The sequence below is a fragment of the Peromyscus californicus genome, unplaced genomic scaffold, assembly GCF_007827085.1.
Source record: "Peromyscus californicus insignis strain IS unplaced genomic scaffold, ASM782708v3 Scaffold_3__1_contigs__length_106647218, whole genome shotgun sequence".
Classification (NCBI taxonomy): domain Eukaryota; kingdom Metazoa; phylum Chordata; class Mammalia; order Rodentia; family Cricetidae; genus Peromyscus; species Peromyscus californicus.
In genome coordinates this window covers 86,819,877-86,847,806 of record NW_026294551.1, presented here as the reverse complement: position 1 = coordinate 86,847,806, position 27,930 = coordinate 86,819,877, and the positions used below count along the sequence as shown (strand labels likewise).

At 43.3% G+C, this 27,930-nt stretch overlaps 1 protein-coding gene across 2 annotated transcripts; it reads right to left on the bottom strand.

Moving 5' to 3' along the window:
• Nucleotides 1–27,546, bottom strand: Rars1 (arginyl-tRNA synthetase 1). Of its 2 annotated transcripts, XM_052758579.1 has the most exons (15): nucleotides 27,437–27,546; nucleotides 26,097–26,231; nucleotides 21,184–21,375; nucleotides 19,662–19,770; nucleotides 18,895–18,995; nucleotides 18,406–18,527; nucleotides 17,010–17,130; nucleotides 13,825–13,954; nucleotides 12,335–12,439; nucleotides 8,550–8,728; nucleotides 7,532–7,641; nucleotides 6,304–6,409; nucleotides 1,142–1,314; nucleotides 613–860; nucleotides 1–229 (listed from the first exon to the last, which is right to left on the bottom strand). In XM_052758579.1, the coding sequence occupies exons 1-15, from the start codon at nucleotides 27,479–27,481 to the stop codon at nucleotides 120–122; spliced, it is 1,986 nt and encodes a 661-aa protein (XP_052614539.1). In that variant the 5' UTR covers nucleotides 27,482–27,546; the 3' UTR covers nucleotides 1–119. The 2 variants fall into 2 exon arrangements, with proteins under 2 accessions (XP_052614539.1, XP_052614540.1); XM_052758580.1 differs by lacking the exons at nucleotides 21,184–21,375; nucleotides 26,097–26,231; nucleotides 27,437–27,546 and adding an exon at nucleotides 20,181–21,167.
• Between the last annotated feature and the right edge of the window lie 384 nt (nucleotides 27,547–27,930).

Here is a 27,930-nt window from a genome sequence, read left to right as displayed (position 1 = left end):
GACAGTTGTGAAAAGTCCTTTACTGTGAAAATTCCTTTACTGCCTTTGTGTCCACATGATTGTTTAAAAAGCAAACAGTACTAATGGCCCCTTTGGTAAGAAGTCCCCAAACCCAAGGATCACATCCTTTGGACGGGCTTTATTCCCAGGATATCGAACCCCTTGGCCATGACAGCAGCCACTGCTTCGCACAGGAGCATTCGCCACATGTTCACCTTCAACACTTTCCCTGGAAGAGAAAAAGACATTAACTTGTTCATCAGCTTGAGAATCATTAAATGACTGGTTATTTTTCCTGAAAAGTGAGCAGCCCACCTTCTCCTTCAATACAAGGACAGCACATTTCAACAGTGTGCTTTCCTAAGCCCCCACGTGAAGTAATAACACCCACCCCATGGACCGATGCTGTTCCCAGGCTTGCCCTGTTAACATACAGCCATCAGTGATAGTGGGTGTTTCCAACGCCAACACCACTTAGACCCATTTTCTGCTTTGATCGGCCACATTTCAAACTGTTACATATGCCACAGCTTGCTGTGAAATTTCCTAGTTTCTATGCAAATGTCCTGGTGGCACCTCTTCCCCAAGATGGACAGTGGATGAGACACTTACCCGTCTGTCGATCTTTCTCCACACAGTAGCAGCTATCGTAAAACTCTGTGAAAGTAGTTGCCAGCTCGTATATATAATCACAGAGAGTGTGGAGAAATAAGTCATCTAAAATCTTCTGTAAAATCTCAGGGAATCGTAAAATGCACCGGCCGAGTTTCCATTCCTTCTCATGGTCCAAGACAATCTTGGTTTCCCGAGCAGCTTTCTGAAGCATCTCTTCATCAATACTGGCCAGACGTGCGATAGACCTGAAAGAGCAGGTAACTGCTGGTCAGGCACAGGCTCTTTTCACACACAAGCACGTGATCCAGTATGACGAGTGTAAGTTAGAAACACCAGCAATTAAAACAGACTCTTGGCCCCAGTGCGGTTGACCTGTCCTGTGCACTTGAGTGACAGAGGATGAGAACCTAGCCTTGGACACACAGAATCAAGACCCTGGCTCAAAAGCTGAAAAGAGATTCTTACCCTGCCTTACAGTAAAGACACCCATCACTTGATTCCAAACCAAGAGTGTCTGAGCAGTCACCTGATTCTAGTGAAGGCATACAGTAAGTAAGCGGCTGTGTTTCCTCTGTCATCCAGCATCTTGTCAAAGGAGAAGATGTAGTCGTTCAGCCGGTTATGGGACAGGTCGGCATATTTGATACAGCCATATGCAATGGATGTCTGAGCAGCTGTCAACTCCTCTTCAGTCAGGACCTTTGGGAAGACAAACACTTCAGAGCTTGCCTGCTCACTACTCTTGCCTCACAGGTAGAAGATGAGTCCGAAGCTTCTACAGAGTTCCTATCTTTTTTAGTTTTTCAAGACAGGGTCTCTGTGTAGCTCTGGCCCGGCTGCCTCTGCCTCCCGAGTGCTGGGATTAAAGGCGTGCGCCACCACTGCCCGGCTGACACAGCCACTGCTCCTGCTCCTAGCAAGTGACCCTAATCCACTGGTTCACCCCCTGCAAAAGATTACTCATAATAATTCATACAACTCCATATGCACATTCTGAGCTTGCTCAATAGATAATTTTAGACTTAAAATTAAAGCAGGAAACAATTTTGTGAGTAAATTCAGTCATTTGGAGTTCTGTTATTGGAGCAGGGGCTGGAGACAGCAGCATTCTGGCTTGGTGTGAGACCCTAGAGTCCAACCCTACTACTGGGAGTTGGCTGGTAAGAGAAACTTTTTAAAACCTAGCCAGTACAGGGACTGCTATACCCAACAATTTAGATTTTAAAGCTTTAGTCATCTCAATTTTACAAACTGGTGAATTTGTTAAAGTATGTTTTTCTATCTTGTGACAATCTTTAAAATAACCGATTGACATGTAATACCTAAAAATAAATTAGGTAATATGCAAATTTGATAACTGACCAAAAAGTAATTTAAAGGCTAAGAAAGCATTACAAATTTAGGGCCAGCCCAGCTGACATAGCAAGTCAAAAACAAGATAGCACACCAAATTGTAACAATAAGCCCCAACCAAAAAAAAAAAATCTGTACAATTCAGGGTCTCAAGTAACTTAGGCTCACCCCAGAGTCCTCTGACCTTGAACTCCTGATCCTGCTGCCTCCAGCGACTAAATGCTGGGACTGCAGGAACGTGCCATTTGTTAGTGGGGCTCACACCCAGGGCTTCACTCACGCTAGACAAGCAATCTATCGACAGAACCGCTTCCCACGAGTTTTCTGTAAACACTGTTTCTAAGGAAGGAATAAAAACCAGGGGGAAAGGAGCGAGTGTGAGGAAGGATTTCCTGTGGTAGAAAAAAATTACCCATGGTTTGACAATGGAGAAAGAAACAGGGTGAAACTAAAAGCTTGAGCAAGCTACAAAGAATCTGAACGATTTGGACAAGGCATAGGAAGGATGTCTGTTCCTGGTCGCATTTTTGAGATAGGGTCTTGTTAGTCCTGGTTGGCTGGAACTCTATATGCCAACCAGACTGGTTCTGAATTCTGCAATCCTCCTGCCTCAGACAATTACAGGCAATGTGCCACCATAACTGACTTTAAAGGATTGAGTCTAAGAAAAATCTATGATCAAGAAAGTTAGAATAACTGAAATGCTGGTAATTTTTATGTAAGACCAAAATATTAATACGCCGATGTTATAACAGAATCTTAATTCTGCTTAAATCAAGGAGCCTTTCTTCAAATATTGGTCTTTTTCAATTCTAAAAATGTTTTCTATTTTGAGACAGGGTCATCCTATGTAGCTCAGGACAGCCTTGAAGTCAAGGTCCTCCTGCCTCAGGCTTCTTAGTGTTACAGGTACAGGCTGCCATGCCCAGCTTGAAATGTTCTTGACCTCTGCTGCATAATCACAAGCTGGAATCCAGGTTACTCAAATGGCCCTCCTTCTCATAAGGAAAGTGCCTATTGAATTATATGCCTTTATTTGGTTTTAATTACTTAGGAACAGACTTCAAAGATTTAGAAAGCAAAATGTTTTAAAACTAAAATCTTCCAATTGCTTCTAACTCTGCCTAACATGACTATTACTTCTCAATGGTTGGTCTATGATCAGATTTTTTTTTTTTGTTTTTCGAGACAGGGTTTCTCTGTGTAGTTTTGCGCCTTTCCTGGAACTTGCTTTGTAGACCAGGCTGACCTCAAACTCACAGAGATCCGCCTGCCTCTGCCTCCCGAGTGCTGGGATTAAAGGCATGCGGCGCTGCTGCTGCCGCCGCAGCCACCACCACCGCCCGGCTGAAACCGTTTTTTTTTTTTTAGCTTTGCGCCTTTCCTGGATCTCACTCTGTAGACCAGGCTGGCCTCCACTGACAAAGATCTGCCTGGCTCTGCCTCCCAGTGTTGGGATTAAAGGCGTGTGCAGCCACCGCAGGGCAATCTTTTATGATCAGATTTTGGTCAAGTATTTTAAACCTTTTATATGGCAGGCTTCTTCATATGGACCTTCATCTCATACAGGTAAGAGCCTAATGAAGTTGATACACTGAATATGAGAAGTACTGACAAGGGAAGGGAAAAATGTTCTGTTTTGCATGAGACAGGATGGCCTGGAGCTCAGAGATCCATCTGCCTTTGTCCTTAAGTGCCAGGGTAAAGGCTTAACACTTATATAAATATTGACATAAATACTCCTAAGAGTATTTTGATGTGTCTTTAAGTTTTATAAAATAATAGAATATCCTTGTTCATTGCTGAATTCTCATCAAAATTTGAACCAAGTCTTCAAGACTATATTTCTGATAATTTCTCAGTGGAAGTAAACTTGCACACCTTACTCTCTACAGTTAATAGCAATTTGGTCTATTCTCCCCAGATTAAAAACTCATGGGAGCTGGGTGGTGGCGGTACATGCCTTTAATCGTAGCACTTGGGAGGCAGAGCCAGGCGGATCTCTGAGTTTGAGGCCAGCCTGGTCCGCAGAGCGAGATCCAGGACAGGCACCAAAACTACACAGAGAAACCCTGTCTTGAAAAACCAAAAAAAAAAAAAAAAAACCCAAACCAAACCAAAATACCCAAACCCAAATCCCATGGGAATGCAGTTCAATTGGTGCTTAGCTAGTATGCACAGGGCCCTGGATTTTATCACTAGCACTGTATAAAGTGGAAGTGGTGGCACATGAGCACCTAGGACCCAGAGGCTTGAGAATCAGGAGTTTGCAGCCAGCCTAGGTCACGTACAAGACTGTCTCAACAGTTTTTGTTATGGTCTTAACTATGTAAATTAGACTGTGCTCTTCTGCCTCCTGAGCAAGTGCTGGGCATTACAGGCCTATGCTACCATGTCCAGCATGGACGCATTGCTAAAAATGGTAATACTACTGTTTACATATTGACCAAGATCCAATTTTCTTGAACAGGCTCTACGCTCACACACATTGGGAAGGATGGTCAGCCTGAGTTCATAGCCAGCTTGGGCTACAGAGTAGGCATCTGCTTCAGAAGCCAAACTATGCATGGAATGCCTGGCTTCAAGAATCCCTGCTTTCCAGTGACATTAGCTACAGGTCTGGCTTTCCATCTTCAAGAATGACTACACAGTGGCTACTGTCCTTTTCTGTTATACTACTTGAACAATCAAGCTAGTATAACTCAAATATAATTCATTTTACAAATTGGTTTTTCTCAAGAAAAACCACTGCTGTGTATGATGGGTCATAGCTGTAACCTTAAGAGTTCAAGGCCAGACTAGGTTACAGTGAAACCCTATCTCACCTCCCCACCACCAAGCAAAACCCTGAAATACACTATGTGTGTGGAGAAGTGTTTCACCATTGCCCAGATGGTTCTGAACTTCTACACCCATGTGACTAATACTTCAGCCTCCTGAGCATTGGTATTATAGGTGTATATACCACATCTGGCTTGGCTTACTGTTTAATCTATCTGTATATCCTAAATTCTTCTGTGTACCTCCAATCCAAAGTCTCACAGAATCAGTAAAAATAATGAAGGTCTAAGTTGTACAACATGATGAAGACCTAGAGACAAATCTCATGCCAACTTGTTTGTGGACAACTCAAAACTTTCACACTGGAAGAAAACTGATTCACACTGAAAAACCCACACGAGCCTCTACATCATAAGACTCAGGCCAGAGCCTGTGTCTGGGGTACTCCCACAATGCACCTTTAATATTTTAATTTCAATGCAGTTATGGGATGCAAAATGCTAACATCCCTATAGAAATGTGTTTCTGCTAGTAAGATCAGCTGTCCTGGTGAAGCTCTGGGGGCAGACATTGCTGGCTTACAGAACTCCCCAGAGAGCTGCCTGGAGTCTGCCCCGCAGCATTACCTTCACACCACCACCACTCAAGAGCCCTGCACCTCCTTGTGCAGAACCACAGAACAGAACTCACGTTCTACAGGGGCCTAACAGTTACTTACAGGTAAGAACCTAGTTATCTGAAACCAAGAAAAACACTGACTTACATCTAAGAGCGACAAAAACATCCCCAGGAATGATTACATGAAGAAGTAAAAGGGTGGCTGTGGCAGTACAGCCCCCAGGGAAGTAGAAGATTAGTAGTTCACGGTGAGCCTCAGATACACAAATGCAGTGATACAAGTGCTTGCCTACCATGCCACAAAAACTACGACCCAAGGATAAATAAAATCGAAAGACACTGCACGTTTATAAATTATGACCATCAATATATTATTAAAGGTCCACTGTAGCCAGAGTAGCATACACCTGTAAAGCCAGTACTTGGGAAACAGGCTGAACATGAGTTTAGAGTCAATCTTGGCTACAAAGGGAGACCCTGCTGCAAAACCTCACCAAATCTATACTACTTAAAACAGTCTGAGAGCAGGAGGAAGTAGAGGAGAGGGGGTCTGAAAAATGGAGTACTGGACATTACTTTATACCGAATGTTTTTTTTTTACCATTAACAACAGTCTGAGATGTTTAACTTAAACAATTCATACATAGCATGAAAACATAACGTGGGAGCTAGGCACGGTGGCACACACCTACCATCCCAGCAATTGGGAGGTGGGGGCAAGAACATCAGGAGTTGAAGGCAAGCCTTGGTTATGTAAGAAGTTTGAGAACAACTTGGGCTACGAGAGACCCTATCTCACAACAACCAAAGTCACATGGCTTTTTTACTCCCATAAAGCATAATTTCTATGTGAGATATATATGTTTAGAGTCACATTACGCAGGGGGAACCGTCAAACAGAACTGCTGGCGTGTGTGCGGCTCGGTCTTGTCCCACCTTGTCTCTCTCCTTCTCCTTCAACTTGTCCATGGACCGCTTCAGTCCTTCTCCCAGCAGGTCCACAAGGCGCACTGTTTCACCCGAGCGGGTTTTAAACTTCTTCCTGAAAGACATTTAAAGCCCCATACAAAAATTCAATTAGACTCTTCAATGCAGGTTTGAGGGATCTAGCCACAGATGGCACTATGTGCCAAGGTAACAGGGCCATATTCCAGTTGGCTACCAGGAATGAGCACCAAAGAAAGAGTGCTTTCCAGTGTCTCGACTCAGAGCATCCTGTGTTTTTTTTTTTTTTTTTAAAGCCCCTAAGAGTTCCCTAAGGAACTCTATCCTTACTACATTTTAATAGTGAAATGGAAAAAAAAAAATGCATCTACGGGGCTGGAGAGATGGCTTACACTGACAAGCACTGGCTACTCTTCCAGCGTTCAGTTCCCAGCACTCATATTGGGTAGCACACAACTACCTGTAGCTCCAGCTCCAGGAGAATAGGATATCTATTCTAGACTTTGCAGGTACCTGCACATACAAAATAAAGTCTAACCAGCTCACTTTCCTGGAATCCAGGATGCTGCTTAAATGTTTTGTCCTTTCAGAAAAATAACTAAAACAAAAAAACCACCACACTTGCTTCTATACTGGACTAACATAATAAAATACTACCTGACACAAAGAAAGCCAGCCACATTAAAAAGAGAGCCATTTTGTGCCTTTGAGTTGGTAAATACTGAAATATAAAGACCCATTCTATTTACCCTTTGTCTCAAAGACAGAACACAACAGAGGGAAATGATGGGGAAACAGAAAAAAGTGAAAGTATGGACATCATTATAACTTAAATTTGATAAGCTTCATATTTTGTACAAAAATAAATAATCTTAAATTCAACTGGAATCTCAACGACTCACTTTTTCAAGTTTATAACTAAAGGTAAATTCACCAATGGCTTTGACTACACTGCCAAGCATCCTTTGTGAAACGGGCAGTCTAGATGGGGAAATGTGATGACAGTCTAGTTTCTTTCAACATCACACACTTGTCCTTAAGAGGCTACATCCCCTGAGGGGCTGGCTACACCACGGGGGCAAGTGGCCTAGCTGAGTTCACACACAGTATACTAGACTATACTAATTTCTCAGTGCTACTGTAGCACTGAGTAACATGAAGCCTTGTCTGAAGCTGGGGACCAGGGTCGTCATCAACTGCTTCTGCCTGGTCCACTTACTTGTCTTCTCCTAGCACCACACCAAATCCAACATGGCTCACTTGAGTTACTTTAGGGTCATACCAACCAATCATTTGAGCAGCAGCAAAAACTGTCTGGAAATGTACAGCCTGAGAAGAGCAGAAACACAACAGAACTTGTTAGTTTTCTATACTGATTAAAAAGACAACTCTTCTGGGCTCAGTGATCACATGACAACCCTGTTATGTAATCATTATTATAAAGTTCTTCTATTCCCCAGATGTGATCATCAAGAGCAATGACACTTTTTCCACTCAGGTCTTAAAAGAGGCCAGGCACATCAATACATGCCTGTCATCTCAGTGCCTCAGAATCAGGAGTTCAAGGTCCTACTCAACTATGTAGCCGGTGTGGAGACCATGTCTCATAAGACAAATCAAACTGTCTGAAGAGCAATGGAGGGACACAGCACTTGCCTACTATAGGACAAACACAGGCTCTGATCCTCACCAGAGCAAAAGTAACTAAGGACAAATTCACAAAAAGCTTTTCTAGCAAATCTTAGTTTTCATCCAGAAAGGTGGGATTTTCAAGTCTGAGGTCAAATAGGCTACCTGGGACCTTATCCCACAACAAAAGTCAAATGGCTTTTATATTTCCACGAAGTACAATTTCTATGTGTCTATATGTTTAAATTAATTTAAATAAAAGCAGAGCCACAAGGCCACATTCACAAAGGGGAAACCTTCAACTTTTTGTAATAACCCAAGCCAGGATATTACACAGAAGGATCTGTTTGCCACACCACCATCACAGGGAGAGGAACAACTTCCTTTTTTCCCTCTGTAGCCCTGGCTGTCCTCGAATTTGCAGATCCATCTGCCTCTGCTTCCCCAGGTTAGGAATAATCTATACATTCAGAAAGTAGCTAAAAAGCTGGGTCCAACCATGTTCTTTCTCCAAAGATGGCAAGTGTTCTGAATAATTAAGTTTGTAGTGAATTTTTTTAAATCTTTAAGTGCCAAATGCAATTAGCCCCTAGACAAATCCCACTTACTTGTCCATTGTCCACCACGTAGATAATCTTATTTGCTTTTTCCTCAAATAGTCTCTGTTTGATAGCAGCCAGGTCAGACGTATCATAAGTAAAGCCCCCATCGGATTTCACTATGGTTAATGGTATGGAACACCCAGGAACGAACACAATTTTCCTGCCATCATCCACTTGCACAAATCCTAGAAATAAAGGAAAACAAAACCAAAAACAAAACAAAAAACACACAAAAACCTTCATTAACAAAGCTAAAAGAGCCCTCCTGGACCCAGAATCCTAGTTTATTCTAGGACCACATAAATACTTGGCCATTCTATGAACATTTTGTTTTTTAAAAATTGAGCTTATATATTTTTGTGTGTGAGAGTGTGGTCCATGTACCACAGTGTGAATGTGGATGTCAGAAGACCCCTTTTGGGAACTGGTACTTTCTTCCCACCATGTGGGTCTCGGGGACTGAACTCAGGATATCAGGCTTGGCAGCAACTCCCTCTACCTGCAGAGCCTTCTCACCAGCCCTCTGAGTATTTTAAGATTATTCCACATGATCAACGGCCAAGACTGATTTCAGGGCACGGTCAAATATAATGCTCTGCACTCGCACACATCTGGTCAAACTCTGATCCAACACACAGCAGACAAAATATGAACATATGTGCTGTGCTCTCAGACCCAAGAAGAGGAACATTCTAACAGCTCTATTTGAATTTTGTGTCACCCATAATATTAAATCCCAAATTTAATGTTTATAGTTGCTACAGTCACTATACAGTTTATGCTACAGTACTAACTTACAGTTTAGGAAACAGATTCACAGGTAGGGGTTAAAACTACAGCATGTGAAGGAAGACTGTGCGTGAATCTCAGGTTCATTGTTTATGGACCCTGACTTCTCCTGTGCTGATCAGGGCTGGGAAAGGAGCTACCAGGAGTATGCACTTGACAGCATATGTAAGACCCCGTGTTCAATCTGCAGCTCCACAACGCCAACAAACCCCCATGGACATTGTTTCATTATCTTCAAAGTATGGCTCCTAGACTCCATTTCCACATTCAAGAACCAGGCTTCAGGGCTGAAGGATGGCTCAGTGGTTAAGAACACTTGCTGTGATGTAGAGATCCACAGCTAAGCACTGGGCTGAGCTCTGGAAGTCCAGTTGAAGAGAGAGAAGGGATTATATAAGCAAGTGGGTGGGTGGGTGGGTATGTGTGTGAAGATCATGATGGAGAAACCCACAGAGACAGCTGACCCAAAAAACTCGTGAGAGCTCATGGATATTAGACCTCTAGGGAGCCTGCATGGGACCAACCTAGGCCCTCTACATGTGACAGTTGTGTAGCTTGGTCTGTTTGCAGGGCCCCTAGCAGTGGGATCAGGATCTGTCCCTGGTGCATGAGCTGGCTTTTTGGAACCTACTCCCTATGGTGGGATGCCTCTCACTCAGCCTTGATGCAGCAGGGAGGAGCTTGGTCCTGCCTCAACTTGATATGCCATGCTTTATTGGCTCCCATGGGAGGCCTTACCTTTTCTGAGGAGTGGATAGAGGGGAGGGGTAGAAAGGAGGTAGAGGGAGGGAACAGGAGGAGAGGAGGGAGGAGAAACTGTGTTTGGTATGTAAAATAAATAGAAAAAAATTAAAAAAAAAATACTTGCTCCTCTTACAGAAGACTGACCTGGGTTAGGTTCCCAACAGTCACATGACAGACAACTCATAACCAACTGTAACTCCAGTTCCAGGGAATCTGATGCCCTCTTCTGGCCTCCAGGAGCATGCACATGGTGCATTTTCTTTCTCACTCACACATGCAGGCAAGCACTTATACACACATAAAGATATATATACATCTATTTTGTTTATCAAGACAGCGTTTTTCTGTGTAGCCCTGGATGTCCTGGAACTCAGAGAGATCTGCCTGCCTCCCAAGTGATGGGATTAAAGGCATGCACCACTATGCCCAACAAGATATATAAATCTTTATAAAAAAGACGATCATGAACCACTGTGGATTTGAGACTGACTGGAGTAAGCAGTGAAACTGTGTCACAAAAACCCTAAAATTATTGGGCAAATTTTTGCACAAAATCCCAGTTAAAAAATAGAGAGGGAATGATAGTATACTACCAAAGCTAGTCATTAACATCTATTGAAACTATAGGGCAAAATGTGATAGAGAAATTTATAGTTGAATCAGGCTGAATCAGTCTTAGTACCTAAACCCACTAACCAATCATAATCTCACAAAAAGACAACCAGACATTGCTTGTATTCTTGAAGATCAAAGCAACCCGGATTGAATGAATCCTCTTTAAAACATACAGGCAGATGCCAGGTGCCTATGCCTTGAGAGGCAGAGGGAAGAGGATCTGAGTTCAAGGCCAGCCTGATCTACTGAGCAAGTTCCAGGACAGCCAGAATGGTTACAAAGAAACCCTGTCTGAAAAAAGCAAAAACAGACAGAGCCAGGTATTGTGGCTCATGCATTTAGGAAGCTGAGGCAAGAGAATCGTAAGTTTGAGGTCAGCCTGGGGTACGAAGTGAGACTGTTCCACCAATAGGATGAATTCTATGAGCCTGCTTTAACAACAAAAGAAAAATATCCAGACACGGTAGAGCAATGCCTGTAATTCCAGTACTTCGGAGGCAAAAAGGGAAGAGTACTACAAATTTGAGTCCAGCATGGTCTATAGAGCAAGTTCCAGGCTAGCCAGGGTTCCCTTTTTGTTTTGTTTTATTTTGTTTTTGAGACAGGGGTTTCTCTATGTAGTTTTGGTGCCTGTCCTGGATCTTCTTCTGTAGCCCAGGCTGGCCTTGAACTCACAGAGATCCGCCTGGCTCTGCCTCCCAAGTGCTGGGATTAAAGGCGTGCGCCACCACCGCCCCAGGCTAGCCAGGGTTCCTTCCTTACAGAGCAAGAAAAAAAGTACACATGAAAAGGAGGGCTATTATGTATTAACAGACCACAAATAAATATTGAGACTCCAGGAAGAAAACAAACAAACAAACCAAAACAACCCTATGATTAAAAACTATGAAGTCTGACATAGTTCAAACACACATTTGAGAAGCTGAGGCTGGAGGACTGTGAGTTCCAAGCCAGCTTGTGGATTCAGAGAGACCCTGTATTCAAATGAACAAATGATGGAATTAAAATAAATCCCACTGGAAAATCTAGATTTTCTACTGAACGGCATTTAGACATTATCGTTGGAGCTGATAGCAGCAGAGTGCTTGCCTAGCATGTACAAGGTACAAGTCCTAGGGTTAATCAAATTGGGGGTGGGAAATTATTACCAAAAGCAGGAGACAATTTAAGAGTTCAAGGTCACTGTAGTCTACATATTTAATTCCAAGTCAGCCAGGGCTACATAGCAAGACCCTGCCTCTATCACACACACAAAAAGAAATTAAGGCATTATTTCCTTGGTGAAATAATAGGAGTAAGCACAAAGCATATGTTCTTTCAGGGACAGAGTGGTAGATGAAATTATGTAAACGTGTATGGATAGAATAAGGTATACCCTATATTTAACATTTGTAACTGTTGAAGTTCTGTGATGAGCTTATGGTCTTTTCAGTAACTATAAATTTCATTCTGTTTTTGTCTGTTTGCAAGTTTCAGTAATAATAAAACAAGTTTAAAGAATGTAATACTGGGGGCTGGAGAATTAGCTCAGCAGTTAGGAGCGCTTGTTCTTACAAAGAACCCAGCTTCAATCCCCAGCACCCACAGTGGCTAGCAACCAGCTGAAACTCCAGTCCTAAAATTTAAAAGAATGTAATGCTCACCTTTATCTTCAAATTCCTTTACAATATCCTTCATCCTATCTTGATAGAAGGATTCTCCTCTCTCTATTAAAGTGATGTCCAATGCATTGTAGATTTTACTAAATTCTAGAAAATACCAAATATAGTAAACAAATAAACAATTTAAGCAAAAGGGGAAAAACACAACATTTAGAAAACTTGTTATCTATAACACACAAAAAAGAAATTCATTACATTGGCTATGTACAATACAGAACAACACATGTGCTGCCATTTGAGAAGAGAATATGATACCATACCTAAGAAAACACCGGGCCTTAGGATATAGTTCAGTGGCATAGTACATGCTTAGCCAGCATGAGACCCTGGGTTTAATATGTAGCAGACCCTCACCTGCCTCCCAAAACATCACTATTTTTTTTTTTTTTTTTTTTTTTGCCTACCTATAAGAAAAACCACCTTCCAAAACTCTGCAGTGAAGGTTACAGGTGCAGCATTTATGTGGCCTGCTTCACTCTTCAGCACCAAATAAAGTAGGCATGCATTCCATGGAAGACTGACACTGGATTTTGATCCTTGGAACCCATGTAAAAACCTGGATGTCCAGGCTGAGATGGCTCAGCAACTAAGAACATATACTGCTCTTGTAGAGGACCTGAGTTCAGTTCCCAACAGCCTTTCAGGAGACGCACAATGACCTGTAACCCCAGTTCCAAGGGATCCAACATCCTTCTCTGGTCATTACAGACACCAACACTAATGTGCACAAACATAGATAATTTAAAATAAATCATATGCTGGAAATGGTGGCACATGCTTTTAATCCCAGCACTCTGGAGGCAGAAGAAGGTGGATCTCTTGTTTGAGGCCAGTCTGGTGTACACAGTAAATTCCTGGATGTGGTGGTGTGTATCTGTAATCCCAGTGTGCTACAATGAGACGGATTTGTTTTTTTGTTTAAGATTTATTTATTTATTATGTATACAGCATGTATCCCTGAAGGCCAGAAGAGGGCACCAAATCTCATTACAGATGATTGTGAGCCACCATGTGGTTGCTGGGAATTGAACTCAGGACCTCTGGAAGAGCAGTCAGTGCTCGTAACCTCTGAGCCATCTCTCCAGCCGTTTGTTTTTGGAGACAAGGTTTCTCTGTGTAATGGCCCTGGCTGTCCTGGGACTGACTTTATAGAACAAAGTGCTGGGATTAAAGGCATGAACCACCACCGCCTGGCTCACTATGATGAGATGGGGTAATTGCATGAAGCACAGCAGACAGAAACAATAGAGCTCCTGCCCCAGTAAGGTACAAGGAGAAGACTCCCTGAGTTGCCCCTGTCCGCTCATCTCCATGTGGGCTGTGTGCAAAAGCACACACCTGAATTCACACAATCATTCAGAAAAAGTATATGGGAGGTCTGAAGAAACAGGCAAACAAACACCCCAGTTACAAAAACCTAGACTCAATCCTGAGTCAAAACTCAAGCTAGCTAATGGCCCCTAGAGACTCACCTTCCCGGGAGACGTCACAGATGAGATTCCAGGCCTTTATGAAATCTGGGTCCTTACTCTGCAGTGCAACGACACACTGATAGGCTCGCTTCTTAAATTCCTCCTCAGTATCAAACCTCTTCTTAGATTCCTGTTTTTAAAAGATGAAGAATGTACTCATTTCTGTACATATGCACACACCACAGGAAGTGGACAACAGAGAATACAGCGCTCTACAAAGTCAAGAAGATGGGGTCCTAAAAACAAACACAAAGCCAAAACCAACCAGAGTAGCCAGGTGTGGCGGTACACCTTTTAATCCTAGCACTAAGGGGGCAGGGGCAGGTGGACCTCTATAATACCCTGTATAATATAATATAATTCCAGTAATATCCTGTCTCTAAAACAAAAAACCCAACCCAACCAACAGAAAGCACCCCTCCCCCAAAAAGAGTTCAGGAGTCAGACACAGCTGAACCGGGCAGAGAGCTCAGAGGGTAAATGCCCATCCTGCACTCGAGAACTAACGTTCCATCTCCAGAAGCAAAGTACAGCTGTGCAGTCTGGACAGCACCTATAATCGAGAATTCTGGCGGGGGGGGGGGGGGGGGGGGGGGGGGGGGGGGGGGAGTGTGTTGGGAAGCTGGCCAGCTAGACCAGATAGAACTCAAGAGACTCTATCTCAATAAATAGCGATCAAGATACCAGATGTTAACGTAAGCCCACACACTCAAGTGTGCATGACAGACATGACAAATAGCCCAGTTTTTTTTTTTTTAAATGAAATTATTTTTTCTTAAAGATACAAAACTGAGCTGAGCATGTGGCTTCTGCTTGTAACCCTAACATTCTGGAGGCAGTCAGAATACCAAGTTTACAGGCCAGCCTAGTCTACAAACTGTCTCAAGATCAAAACCGGGCTGGAGGGCTGGAGAGATGATGGCTCAGAGGTTAAGAGCACCGACTGCTCTTCCAGAGGTCCTGAGTTCAATTCCCAGCACCCACATGGTGGCTCACAACCATCTGTAATGAGATCTGGTGCCCTCTTCTGGTGTTCAGGTACATGCAAGCAAGCAGAACACTGTGTATAGATAATAAATAAATAAATCTTTAAAAAAAAAAGATCAAACCCACAAAACCCTTCAGTGTTCCATTTCTATTCTGGTAGCACATGCTTTCAGGGAATGCTTCCTAGTGTTCCTTTGCAAATAACCCCTTTCAAGAACATCTTATGGGGCTCATAAGATAGTTCAGTTGGTGAAGGAGCTTGCTTTGCTGCTCAGTCTAAGTACATGAGTTCAATTCCTAGGATCCACATGGTAGAAGGAGAAAACTGACTCCCACAAGTTTTCTTCTGGCCTCAGTGGGTAACAGAAACATGTGTGCATTTCCCCCATTCTAGGCACACAAAAAACCAAACTTTAAGAAACACTGGAAAACTGATCCATTACCAAATCAGTAAATTTTAGCAATGTACTGCAAAATCACACATTAATTAGCAAATCTGTTTCATTATATCCAAGGCAATTCTAACATGATTAGTTATTTTCATAGTTTTCAAATTTTTACTAGAAAATAACAAAACTCAAGTGTTTGCTTTTTATCCAGTAGTCTAACTTGGTTCATTTTGAAAACATAAGACAGCTGCTTTCTGGCAAAGAGCCACAGAAAACTTACAGTGGGGAATAAAAACTGCAGTACCCAATCCCAGCAGAACTCTCATCAAAGTCGCCATGCCATTAAAACAGGGCTGGACCCACTATTACAGCTGAGGTTAACTTTGAACTCTAGATCCTCCTGCTCCTAGCTCCCCAGTGCTGAGATCGCAGGCATTTGCCCACCCCACTGCCCCACAGGTATATGATTGTCTTTTAAAAACTGCTCTGGCAAGATGGTAGGTCAAAGTACTTGGCTGCTGAGTCAGAGTTCAACCCCAGGACCCCAGGACCCACAGGGCAAGAACTGATTCTTGTCGGGTGTGCTTGGACCTCCACACATAGGCCTTGATGCACGACCGACCCCTAACATACAAGCATAATATTTTAAAAACCAAAACACCACCACCACTTGGTTTTAGCCAGGCGTGGTGGCTCATGTGTAAACCAAGCTCTTGAGAGGCTGAGACAGGAAAACTATACTATTGAGTTTTAGGGTGGCCAACGAGACAGTGAGTTGCAGGTTAGTCCAGGCTACAGAGACCACATTTCAGAAGGACCCATACAAAACAATACAAAACTCAAACTGTTCTTACCTGCTTACACTATAATGGATAGCAGGTAATGTGGTAGAATTCATTTTTTAAAAATAGTTACTTTAACTTTATGTGCACTGGTGTGAGGGTGTTGGATCCCTGGAACTGGAGTAACAGACAGTTGTTGAGCTGCCATATGGGTGCTGGGAATTGAACCCAGGTAATACTGGAAGAGTAGCCAGTGCTCTTACCTGCTGAGGCATCTCTCCAGCCTACTAATTTTTTTTTTTTTTTTTTTTTTTTTTTTGAGACAGGGTTTCTTTGTGTAGCTTTGGAGCCTTTCCTGGAACTCACTCTGTAGCCCAGGCTGGCCTCGAACTCACAGAAATCCTTTTGCCTCTGCCTCCCAAGTGCTGGGATTAAAGGTGTTCGCCATCACTGCCCAGCTCAACTTTTAACATACATCAATAAACAAAGCAAAGACATGTAAAGGGATGGGACACAGCTATTTCTATGACTAAACACAAAAGTAAATGGACACCAGGGTGGCTGTTTCCAAGTACACAATACAAGTATCTAGGAGTGAAAAAAGAATTCAGTGTTTCAAGTAAGTAAACTTTGTGAATCAGCTTCTGTTCTCACTCAGTGCAACGCAGCATTACCAAGGTAGTCACTGTATGTGGAAAACTATGATTGGTAAGCATCTTTCTTTTCTCTTAAAGATTTCAATATGTATGTTCCTGTGTGTGGGCTGTGCACCTGAGTGCAGTACCCCTGGAAGCCAGAATGAGGCATCAGATCCCTACAGCTAGAGTTAGAGAAGCAGTACTGAGCCACCCTGTGGGTGCTGGAACAGATCTCAGGTCCTCGGGAAGAGTAATACATGCTTAAACCACTGACCATCTCTCCAGTTTTCATGTTATTCTTTTTCAGTACACAGTTACTTCAACTATGGTTTTGAACTTCCTTTGGGAAAGGTTAGCAGAAATACAATTACACAACAATCGTGCCAAACCTTATAAAAGGCCTGAAGATCTCCAATAGGAGGTGAAACTGTCAGATAATCTGGAAATTGATCTTGCAAGTGAGCGATGAGCATGCCAAACTGGGTCCCCCAATCTCCTACATGGTTTAACCTGATAACAATCAGAGAACAAGAATTTAAAAAAAGCTGTAGAGATTCAATGAAAAGTACACTCCATTAGAAGCCATTAACATCTAAGAGTCAACATGCCACTCTAACAACAGCTGCTTCCTCAGTGGGACTGCCAACTGCCAAGGTCAAGTCTGGGGCTCTTTCATTCAACTCTGTGTAACTAGAAACAGCCGATGAGGGCGAGTTACCGAATGAATACATTTCTCATTAATGGGCTATAAACTGCATATTATGTGGCTAACTAGGAACACTATAGCTGAGCCAATGTTAGTCATCGCCATTAAGCCTGAAGACCTGATCTCCATCCCTGGAAGGAGACACCCAACCCCCTGAGTTGTTCTCTGACCTTTATCAGCCTCATTCACCCCCCAAAAAACATGTATGTAAGACAAGAGGAAGGAAGAAAATGTAACTTTCAATCAGTTACTGTAGGGAATAAATGGCTCCAAAATGCCAATGGGTAACACCCTTCCATCTCTGCCTGTAGACTAATCAACCACATGTTTTCTTTATTTATCTAGCTTCTTCACTACCACCAGAAGAAGCTTTCAGATCATATGGCTCCACTAGTTAAAATAAAATCCCAGTTTCATATCATGGCCTACAAAGCCCAACACAAACACTCTTGATTAGGCCTTTCTGACTACTAGAAGGTAAGTTCTTGTTATATCTGAGGCACTCAAGAAGCATCTGTGAAGGCTGGGGAGTACCCACTGCTCTTGCAGAGGACCTGGGCTTCGTTCCCAGTATGGCAGTTCACAGCTGCCTTTTTCTATAGTTCTAGGTAAATATAATGCCCTCTTCTGGCCTCTATGGAACTGCACGCACATGGCACACAAAAATGAATGAATGAATGAATGAATGAATAGGTAAATCTTTTGTTGTTTTCAAACAGGAAGTCTACAAAAAGGATAAAGTTCAGATATGGGGTAGGGACCAAGATATATTTTTATAAGATGAAGATTGATTTTTATTTATGTGTATGATATTGAGTCTGTGCACATGCAGACACCACCTGGATCCCCTGGAGTAGGAGTTACAGGAAGCTGTGAGCCACATGATGTGGGCGTTAGGAACTGAGCAAGAGCAGTAGGTGCTTTAACCCCTAAGCCATGTCCCCAGCCCCAGGACATATTTTTAAAAGATTACAAAACAGAACTGAGCTTTTGAACCTGGGTGTTGAAGATATTTCAAAAAACGAGGTGTCATTTTTAATAGACACCTTTAATTTCCAAGCAAAAGCAAGAGAACACACCTTAGCACATCGTATCCTGCAAATTCAAAGAGTCGGCTCATACTTTCTCCTATGATAGTTGACCTGAGGTGGCCAACGTGCATCTCTTTAGCTATGTTGGGAGAGGAAAAGTCAATTACAACCTAAAACAGAAAAAGAGTTTTAAAAGGGGGCATAAATATTATCATGCTATCATATAAAAATAAGTCTTAAATAATAGTCTAGATTCTAATTCATGCATTAGATTTTCTTATGGCTCTTAATTGCATATTAATTGATAAAGAATCAAATTAATTTATACAAATTACTATTCAAGAATACTATTCAGCAATAGTTGCATTAGTACCAGTTATAAATCTGAAATGCCTATGGAATGAGTTTAAAAAATTATAAAACACACCAGAAATCTACTTCCCAGTTACACTCATGATCTCAATATAAAGTGAAGGTCACCCCCAATAAGGGCATTTGCCATGCAAGCCTAAAATACTAAAGCATTAGCACACATACCTTTTTATTCTCTCCAAGAGTGGGTAGTTGGACTCCATTTACTAGGAGATTAGTCAACTGTTCTGACACAAAGTCCTTTCTCAAGTGAACATTAATGAAACCTAAGAGTAGTAAAAAATGATCAGTCTCCAGCTCACTTATGCTGGCTCCAGAAGTGTGAGAGAGCTGAGGTAAAACTCCTCAGGAGTCTAACAGCAATCAAGACAACTACTCAAGCCCTTCTGCAAATACCTGCCTCAGCATCTATTTCAAATTGTCACACACCACCCCCCACCAAAAGCTGCTGTGTATTACTCCAGCCCATCCACTTTGGTTGGCTCATCTTAGAAAACAGAAGGCCGTTTTATTGCAGGCTTAGTTAACCACATTACCAAGCCCTTTTGCTGATGAAAACCTGATCGGTGAAAGGCAAAGTAAACCATTCGAGGACAGGTCACCAAAATGGTAGCTCTTAATTAATAATGCAGGTTATTTTTAACACTTGGATGATGACATATTAAATGTTTGGGCCGCCCTGTACATATCATGCTGCCTCCTGAGTAGATGGGATCACAGGCATGTGCCACCATGCAAGGCAACTTTTTTTAAAATTAATTTTGGTGGCCCCACTAGGATATGGCCAGAGACCTTGTTGTTATACATGTTAGGAAAGCACTTTACCACTGAGTTAGTCACACCCCAAGATCCAGCACTGAAGCTTTAAACCTTTTTAAGTCTCAGAAAGCACTCATCATCAATGCAGTATTAAGAAAGCTAGCATATCATACCAGGACCCGCAATTTCAACCTTGTCAATATATTCATTGCTCGGCAGGTGTTTGGTGATGTTTTCTGCAATTTCTCTAGGATTAACCTTCTGTTCCTTTGCTTTGAGCATCTACAACACAATGTCAAACAATTCATTAGCACCAGGTAGCAAGTTCCTAGGGAATGTGTCACTGACAAAGCATGAGCTACATTTGTACTACACTCATCAAGAAGTAGATGCAGAGCTCAACCACCAGTGAATGGATAAACCAGAGCATCACCAGTGCCAAGAGGAACCAAAACATGCCCAAACCACACATCCATACTTCACGCCTGCCCCCTCAATACACAACAAAGCTTACAGCTACAAAGCCCGAGCCAGCACATCCACATTCTTAATTCTAAGTCATGAAACTGTCTACTATTCATAAGCAGCACTCTTGGGCTGAGTGGTTGTGACTCCCTGGGTTGGAAGCCCAGCACCAAAAAAAACCCAAAAAACAAAAAACAAAAAAACCACCAGGTGGTGGTGGTGCACACCTTTAATCCCAGCACTTGGGAGGTGGAGGCGGGTAGATCTCTGAGTCCCAGGACAGGCTCCAAAGCTATACAGAGAAACCCTGTCTCAAAAAACCAAGAGAGAAGAAGGAGAAAGAGGAGAAGAAAAACCAGTGAAAAGCTCCCAGGAGCATTAGAGAACAAAGTCCGCTCAAGAGCAAACCCTTCCGGATCAACAGAGAAAGTGAAGGAAACAGATACAGGTCACGCAGTCAGAGAATGCAGCTACTGCAAACAAGAACTCCTCAGCTTAGAAAGGAACCCTGGCTGTCTGAGCGGCACACGCCAGAAATCCCAGTACCTGAGGGCTGAGGCAAGAGACCTGGTTACAAAGTGACCACATCTCAAGAAACCAAAATAGAAAAGGAAAAACAGACTACAAAGTCTGCTTCAAAAACATCCTAGTTGTAACAAGTAATTGATGGTGGTGATCTTCAGGTACCTTAAAAAAAAAAAAAGAAAAGAGAGAGAGAGAGACAGGGTCATTGTGCACCCCAGGCTGCCCTTTATTTGTGGCAATTCTCCTGCCCCAGCCCCTGGAGTGCTGAGATCACAGGCATAGGTCACCATGAATGGCAATAATTTGTTAACTTTTAATTTCACTTTCTAAATGCCTTTAACCACACCCACCAATCCAGAACACAGCAAGAAGTAGCAGACAAAACAATACAAGTACTGCTCTCACTGAGCTCCACCCTAGGCCCATGTGGAAAGGGTACCCTTTCTTGAAGATACAAGAATTGATGCCAGGCGGTGGTGGCGCATGCCTTTAACCCCAGCACTTGGGAGGCAGAGGCAGGCGGATCTCTGTGAGTTCGAGGGCAGCCTGGTCTACAGAGTGAGGTCCAGGACAGGTACCAAAACTACACAGAGAAACCCTGTCTCAGAAAACCAAAAAAGAATTTACTGTCATTTATGCTCATAGGAGTGATGATATGTAAGAGAATCAAGTCAGCCCGGGCCAGGCAAACAAATGATACATCACCTGAGAAATACCCATGGCACTATTACATTGATAGTCTCCAAACTTGGGCTGCTGACTTGGAGTTACGACCAGAGGAGGGCTGTCCAGGTCTGGATATGCAGCCTTAATGGCACAGCCAAAGACATCCTGCAGGCGGCTATTGATGTTAATCATATTTTTGGTTGGTCGTCTTCTCTTTTCTGCCTGAAGACTCTGCAGGGAAAGAACAGCAGTATCTTAATAAAGTAGTATAAAATCATACAAAACTCCAACTCTGCTGAGAAAAGCCAGGATAGGAATACTCAGACCCACACAGGGTTCTAAGACATTCTCGGGAACCATTGAGGGCGTCTATTCTGTAGTTACCTTCACGGAACACAAACAGTAAAAAGTAGTGACTGAAAAGAACACAAGTGAAGTCCAGCACCCAGGGGGCAGAGACAGGCAGATCTCTGTGAGTTCAAGGTAAACCTGGTCTACACAGTGAGTTCCAGGACAGCCAGGGCTCTGCAGAGAGACTCCTGTCTTTTTTAAGACAAAGAAAACAGAAGTGAGTCAGTCCTAAGCTGCCTACCCAAGCCCTGGCAGTGAGCACTAGACAAAACAATTGCCAGGTCCTCTCCAGAACGACCTTTTCTGGACAGGAGAGGACCAGAGTGACAGTGCCAGATCATTAAGACAGGCTTTGCCTCACTATAAATAACCCCTGGCTCACCTACTCATTATTTCAACAGCTTTTAAGTGGAGCACAGTCTTTAAGACAGAATATAATTACCCCTATCATCACTCATTACACCTTCACAAAATCGTCTCCACCATCAGACTGCTGAATGCAGGAAAGCATTTCATCCACAGTGCTATCCGATGTGCCTGGCGTCACACCTGCCATAAGATGGTATCAAAACAGGTCACAGAAGAGACTCCAGAAGGTAAGAGGAAGATTGATCTACATACATATCAAGCACCAGGCCAACTAGGGCTACACAACTAGGGCTACACCTCATCTCAAAGAAGGGAAAAGGATGTGACCTGTCTGTCAACAGAGCACTGGCCTAGCAGAGGTCCTCTTGATAGGAGTGAGTAAACACATGCTTTCTGTGGAGCATAATGAAAACACTTCCTTTACCACTGAGCCACCCACAGGCCAACTATATCACTAACTTAACAGTAATCAAAAAGAATCAAAGCCAGGCCCAGAAGCTCACCCCTAAAACCCCAGCAGTTAGGAGGTTGAGATAGGAACAGACAGCTTGGGCTACGCAGTAATAACCTGTTTCAAAATGACAACAAACTGAAAGACCACCAGTTTAAATATGAATGCAAGAGCAGCTAAATAAAACGGACGTAGTGTTCAAGTCTGTACTAAGTGTTGTGTATGCATGCTTTTTTACTTTGTTCTACGTAACAAAATGGAACTGTTACCACCATCATTACCTTCACGTGGGTCAGTGATTGACAGATTACAAACAAGGTGGACAGGAACGTAGCCGTCAAGTCCTACCCTCCTCCTCACTGCTACAAAATGAAAACTTTCAGACACAAACTATCTTCTCTTTTATTGGAGGCAGGGTCACTTTGTAGCCCAGGCTGGCTTGAAACTTTCAACAATCTTCTTCCTTCAGTCTACCAGGTTATATTTTTTCTTTCTTTCTTTCTTCATCCCCCCTCCCTACCCCACCAGACAGTTTCTCTATGTAGCTCTGGTTGTCCAGAACTCTTTATAGGCCAGGCTGTCCTTGAACTCAGAGATCTGCCTGTCTCCTTCTCCACAGTGATAGGATTAAAGCCATGTAAAACCACGCCCAGCAAAATCATTCTTTTGATGAGCTGGGAGTTGGTATATTTGAACCAGCACTTGGGAGGCAGAGTTCCAGAACAGCCAGGGCTAGACTACATAGAAATTTTGCTAAAATGTTAGGTCAAATACTGAAAAGGGCAAGGAATGGCTATTAAGGGGGCTCACAATAGCCTGAGATAAAGTGTAATTGGGTTCTGGACCTGTAACAGTCCAACCTCTTCCCAAAGTTCCGATCGGTCAATTAGCCTTGCGGAAGGCTCAATGTAAGGTATGGTTCTTTCTGGGAACATCTGTTCAACGGTATAATTCCGTCCATGTTTATGAAAAGATTGCTATGATACAGAGGCAAAACAACTTTGTAAAAATAAAGCCTGTTCTTTGGTTGAAATTTACCATACCAGAAAATTAAACATTAACTCAGGAAACAAATAAACAAGTTGGTTTAAGTTTTTTTTTCTTTTCTTTCTTCTTTTCTCCTCTTTGGTTTGTTGTAACAGAGTCTCCAGCTGCTGAAGCTGGCCTAGAAATCCTGATTCTCCAACCTCCACCTCCAAAGTGCTGGGGATACAGGCATCAGCTCCCAAACTAGATCAATCTTAAGTTTTTAGTTTATCAATTTCTTACTCATGCTTTTCACAATCTGAAGATTTTCTTTTGGGGGGTAGTGTGTGTGGGGGAGGGGTCGATTTTGAAACAGTTTCTCTGTGTAGCCCTGGCTGCCCTGGGATCTGTAGACCAGGCTGGCCTCTGCCTCAGAGTGCTGGAATTAAAGGCATGTGTAACCACTGCCCAGCTCAATCTAAAAATTTCCAATAGAAAATGTCATTTATGTATAGTCATAGGTCCCCAAAATCAGTAATATGTTTTAACTTTTTTGTAAACTGGAAAGATATTGGTATGTATCTTTTGTAATTAACTTGTACACATACACACAAAATCCACTGTACTTGATTTCATCCAAATTAACATGTGCATATAATTAATTTAACTCTTTCACTTTCTCTTCCCCCATCCTCCTGCCTCCACTAGCAAGTGCTGGAATTATAGGCACCACACCCTGTTTTATCTGGTGCTGGGGACTGAATCCAGGACCTCAAATGTGCTAGGCTAGTGAGCTTGCCAGTCCTTTTTCGACTGAGGCAGGATCTTGTTCTGTAGCCCAAGCTGGTCTTGAACTCACAGCAATACTCCTGCCCCTGCTTTTCAGGAGCTAGGATCACAGAGGGGAGCCAGCACATCAGGTTCCTAACTTCCCAGCTGGCCATGGTGCCACAGTCCTTGAATTGCAGCCTTGCGAGGCTGGAAGGAGGACTGGCACGTGTCCGAGGGAAATGGGCTATACACCACACACTAGGACAGCCAGGGCTAGAAGGCCAAGACTCTGACTCAGAACCAAAAGAAATACACGTCTTGGTACAATCACCTTTACTGTAACTTGACTGTATGCATTTTGTAAGAACAACAGCTCTGAGGAAATGAAGATTAGAGGATTCTCTAATAGCAGCACTATCATGATGGCAATCTTAAAATCGCCAGTGTGAAAAGCTTTCTGTGAACACCTAATTAACTAAGTAGCCAGACTCTGGAGGTGGAGGCAGAGGCAGGTGGATCCATGTGAAACCAGCTTGGTCCACACAGTGAGCTCCAAAAAGGTCAGGGCTACATAGAGACCCTATCTCAAAAAAATAGGCAGTTTAATGAAAAGAAATAAAGGAAAACTGAGGCTACAATGTTCATGAGAACATGGGTAAAATACCTTGCAGCCAGGACATCTGGTATGTGCTTTCAAGTTGGAGTATGTGGCCCAAAAAGAGGGAACAGGCAGGATTAATGGCCATTGTACACAATACTTTCTTTTTTTAAGAAAGGGTTTCTCTATGTATCCCTGGTTGTCCTGAGACTCGCTCTGTAGACCAGGCTTTCCTCGACCTCCAGAATGCTGGGATTAGAGGCACCACCACCATGGTGCTCTTCTTAGTCTCTCTGTGTTATCTTCCTTACTGCCTTCAGCAGACATAAGCATTTAGAAACACATCGGAAATAGCGCACACCTTTAGTCCCAGCACTTGGGAGGCAGAAGCGGCAGATCTCAGTGAGTTCGAGGCTAGCCAGGTCTACAAAGAGAGTTCCAGGGCAGCCAGGACTGTTACACAGAGAAACCCTGTCTTGAAAAACCAACACACACACACACCCCTACCTGAATTTTAAAAAAGCAAATATAACAGAGAATTGAGTATAGATAAATGCAGAACAAATGGTGTAACCAAAACCATGTTTCTTTTGTGAGGAGTCCATGAGAAAGGAATTCTGTGTTAGAAGATGTAAAGACAAAGTAATTTAAGCACAACAGATCCCAAATAGGTAATAAAACCTTCAAGGGAATGGGTCAGGCAGCCTAAGATGAGTAATGACTGTGCAACCCAAGGAGTAACACACACACACACACACACACAGAACAATTATGAGAATAGGTAATACTCTGGGATGTGCCATTAGCAAACTTCAAAGGCAGGCCAAAAAACTCAAGGTAAGCTCATTTATTTCTTTCTCCGACATTGATACCCGTTGCTGGACTACAGGGCCATTAAAATGGCGGCATGGTAGCACACACCTGTGAGCCCATCACTAGAGAGACAGAAGCAGAAAGACACTGAAGGATGGGGTAAGCCTGGAAGCCAGCCTGGGCTGTAGAGTGAGACACTAAGAAAGAAACCCAAGAGATGCTGTAAAATACAACAGAACTGTGAAATAATCAACTTCATAGCATAGAAGTTATGTGTGAGTGAGTATATTTTAAGACAACCACATTAGTTAGTTCCTAGGTTTCAGTACAAAAAACTAAATAAATGAAATATTTCTTTGGTAATGATTCATCAAAAAACATTTCTTTGAAAGCACGGGCATAACCTGTTGAAGAAATATCAACTCCCAAGACAGTCTTTAAACCAGCATGATGAACCACTTCAAAGGCTAGGACCTCAATTTTTCCACTGTGTGCTGAATGAGTCTTAACTTGCCTTATGCAGGAAAAAGATTTTTAAATATTAACTCCTCTTTTCGGTTTCTGTCGTGTATATTTTTAGAATCTTCAGTAACAAAAAAATGCATTAGAAGATACACAAGAGAGAGTACTCACCCTCTGAAGAATATTCAGTCTATACTTCAACTTTAAATTTTCTTCTCGTAACTGGTCCAAACTCGGAGACTCTTCCAAGTAACCACAGTTCTTCAGCCGGTCGATCTCTGCAGTCAGAGATTTAATCTCCTTTTCCTATAAAGGGAAAGGCACTTTCCCAGTCCAGGTCAAAGGCATGCTTTCGATATAAGGGCAAATTGTACCAGAGAATTACTTCATTTCAGTTCTCCACAATATGTGGCACAGATATGATAATGGGCTTTCCTTTTGTGACTATATGGTTTTACTAACATCAGCAATTATCCCTCATAAAAGGAAAGAGAGTCTACATGTGAGTGCTGAGAATATAACCTGATAAAGTGTGCATGCTAGCACACAGATATAATCCTAGCACTTGAGAGGCTGAAGTAGGAGGGCTGAAAGTTTGGGGCCAACCTAGGACAGATATATAGCAAGTCCTTTTCTAAAACACAGAAGTTTCTTCCTCAGCTCAACAATGCACCCTGACTTGGTCAGAGTACAAGTTTCCAGCTTTGCAAACTACCTATATTCCTAAATCTTATGACTTGAACTACAAAAACAAACGAACAAAAACCAAAACAATACCAACAACAAAAAACAAACCAGTGAGAGCTGGGGACCTAGCTCACCGGTGCTTGCCTAGCATATGCATGGCTCTGGGTTGGATCCCCGGTGGGACAAAAGGAGACAACATCCATATTCAAAATCACTCAAGTGTCTGCCGTTTCTAGGTCTAAGTAAAGTTCCCATACATTTCCCTCCCATCTCCAGTATCCGATTCTATACACAGGGGGGCTCTCAGCAGTAAAGCGCTTGTCCCTTTAACGTGTACCTAGGGGCTGCTGATTTGCATAAAGCAGTTGCTGTAACAGGACAGGTTTCCTATCACTCCTTAGCTAGGACCGGAAAAAGAAACGAAGTTGGTCCCACTTTCGCGTTCTAAAGTTGTGACACTGTCCCGGACCAACGCTGGCGGCTTCTTGGGAAGTTTCTGGCTAGGTCCCACGGCACCTACGCTCCGGCTGCCCCACCTGGCCTTGGCCGCCAGCCCTGCACACGTGCGCGGGCGGCAGGGCGAGCCTCGCCGTCCACACGCCAGGCCCTGCGATACCCTCTCTTCTCAGGGTGACAGTCGCACGACCCAGCCAGGGATGGGATTTTCCTCTCCTAGCCAAGAGAAAACGGCCGCCCGGGGAAGCGTGGGCCTCGCAAGCACCGAGGTCCGGGGCTGGGGACGTGGCCGCCGCCTCTGGAAGCCGCTGTTGACCCGGCCCCGCTGCCGCCGGGTGCGAGCCCTCCGCCCCACCCAGAGGACAAACCTGCTGCAGCAGCCTGGCAGAGCACTGAGCCACCAGCCCGTCCATCCTCCCGTCAGCGACTCACACGCCAAGTGTCCGGAAGCGGAAGTGGCTAGTTATTGGCCGGAAACGGAAATTCCTGCCCGGGCACATTACTATTTTCAAGTCGTTCACAGTGCGCCCTCTGCTGCCCCCTGGCGGGATCCAGGAGGCACTGCGAAAGAGGCAGAGAGCTGTGTGCTAGCAAGACTAACTGATGATAGGACCAGGCAGGACGGATTTTAGGAGACTGTTCTCTAGCCTGTCGGGGTTCTCTAGAGTCACAGAACTTACAGAATGAATCTCTCTTCCTCTTCTTCTTCCCTCTCCCCCGAATTTACTGGAATGACTTACAGGCTGTGGTCCAAAGATGGCCAGTTGTGAATGGGAAGTCCAAGAGTCTAGTAGCTGCTCAGGCCCACAAGGATGGACGTCTCAGCTGGAATGGATGTGCTGAGAAGGCAAGGGCAAGCAGG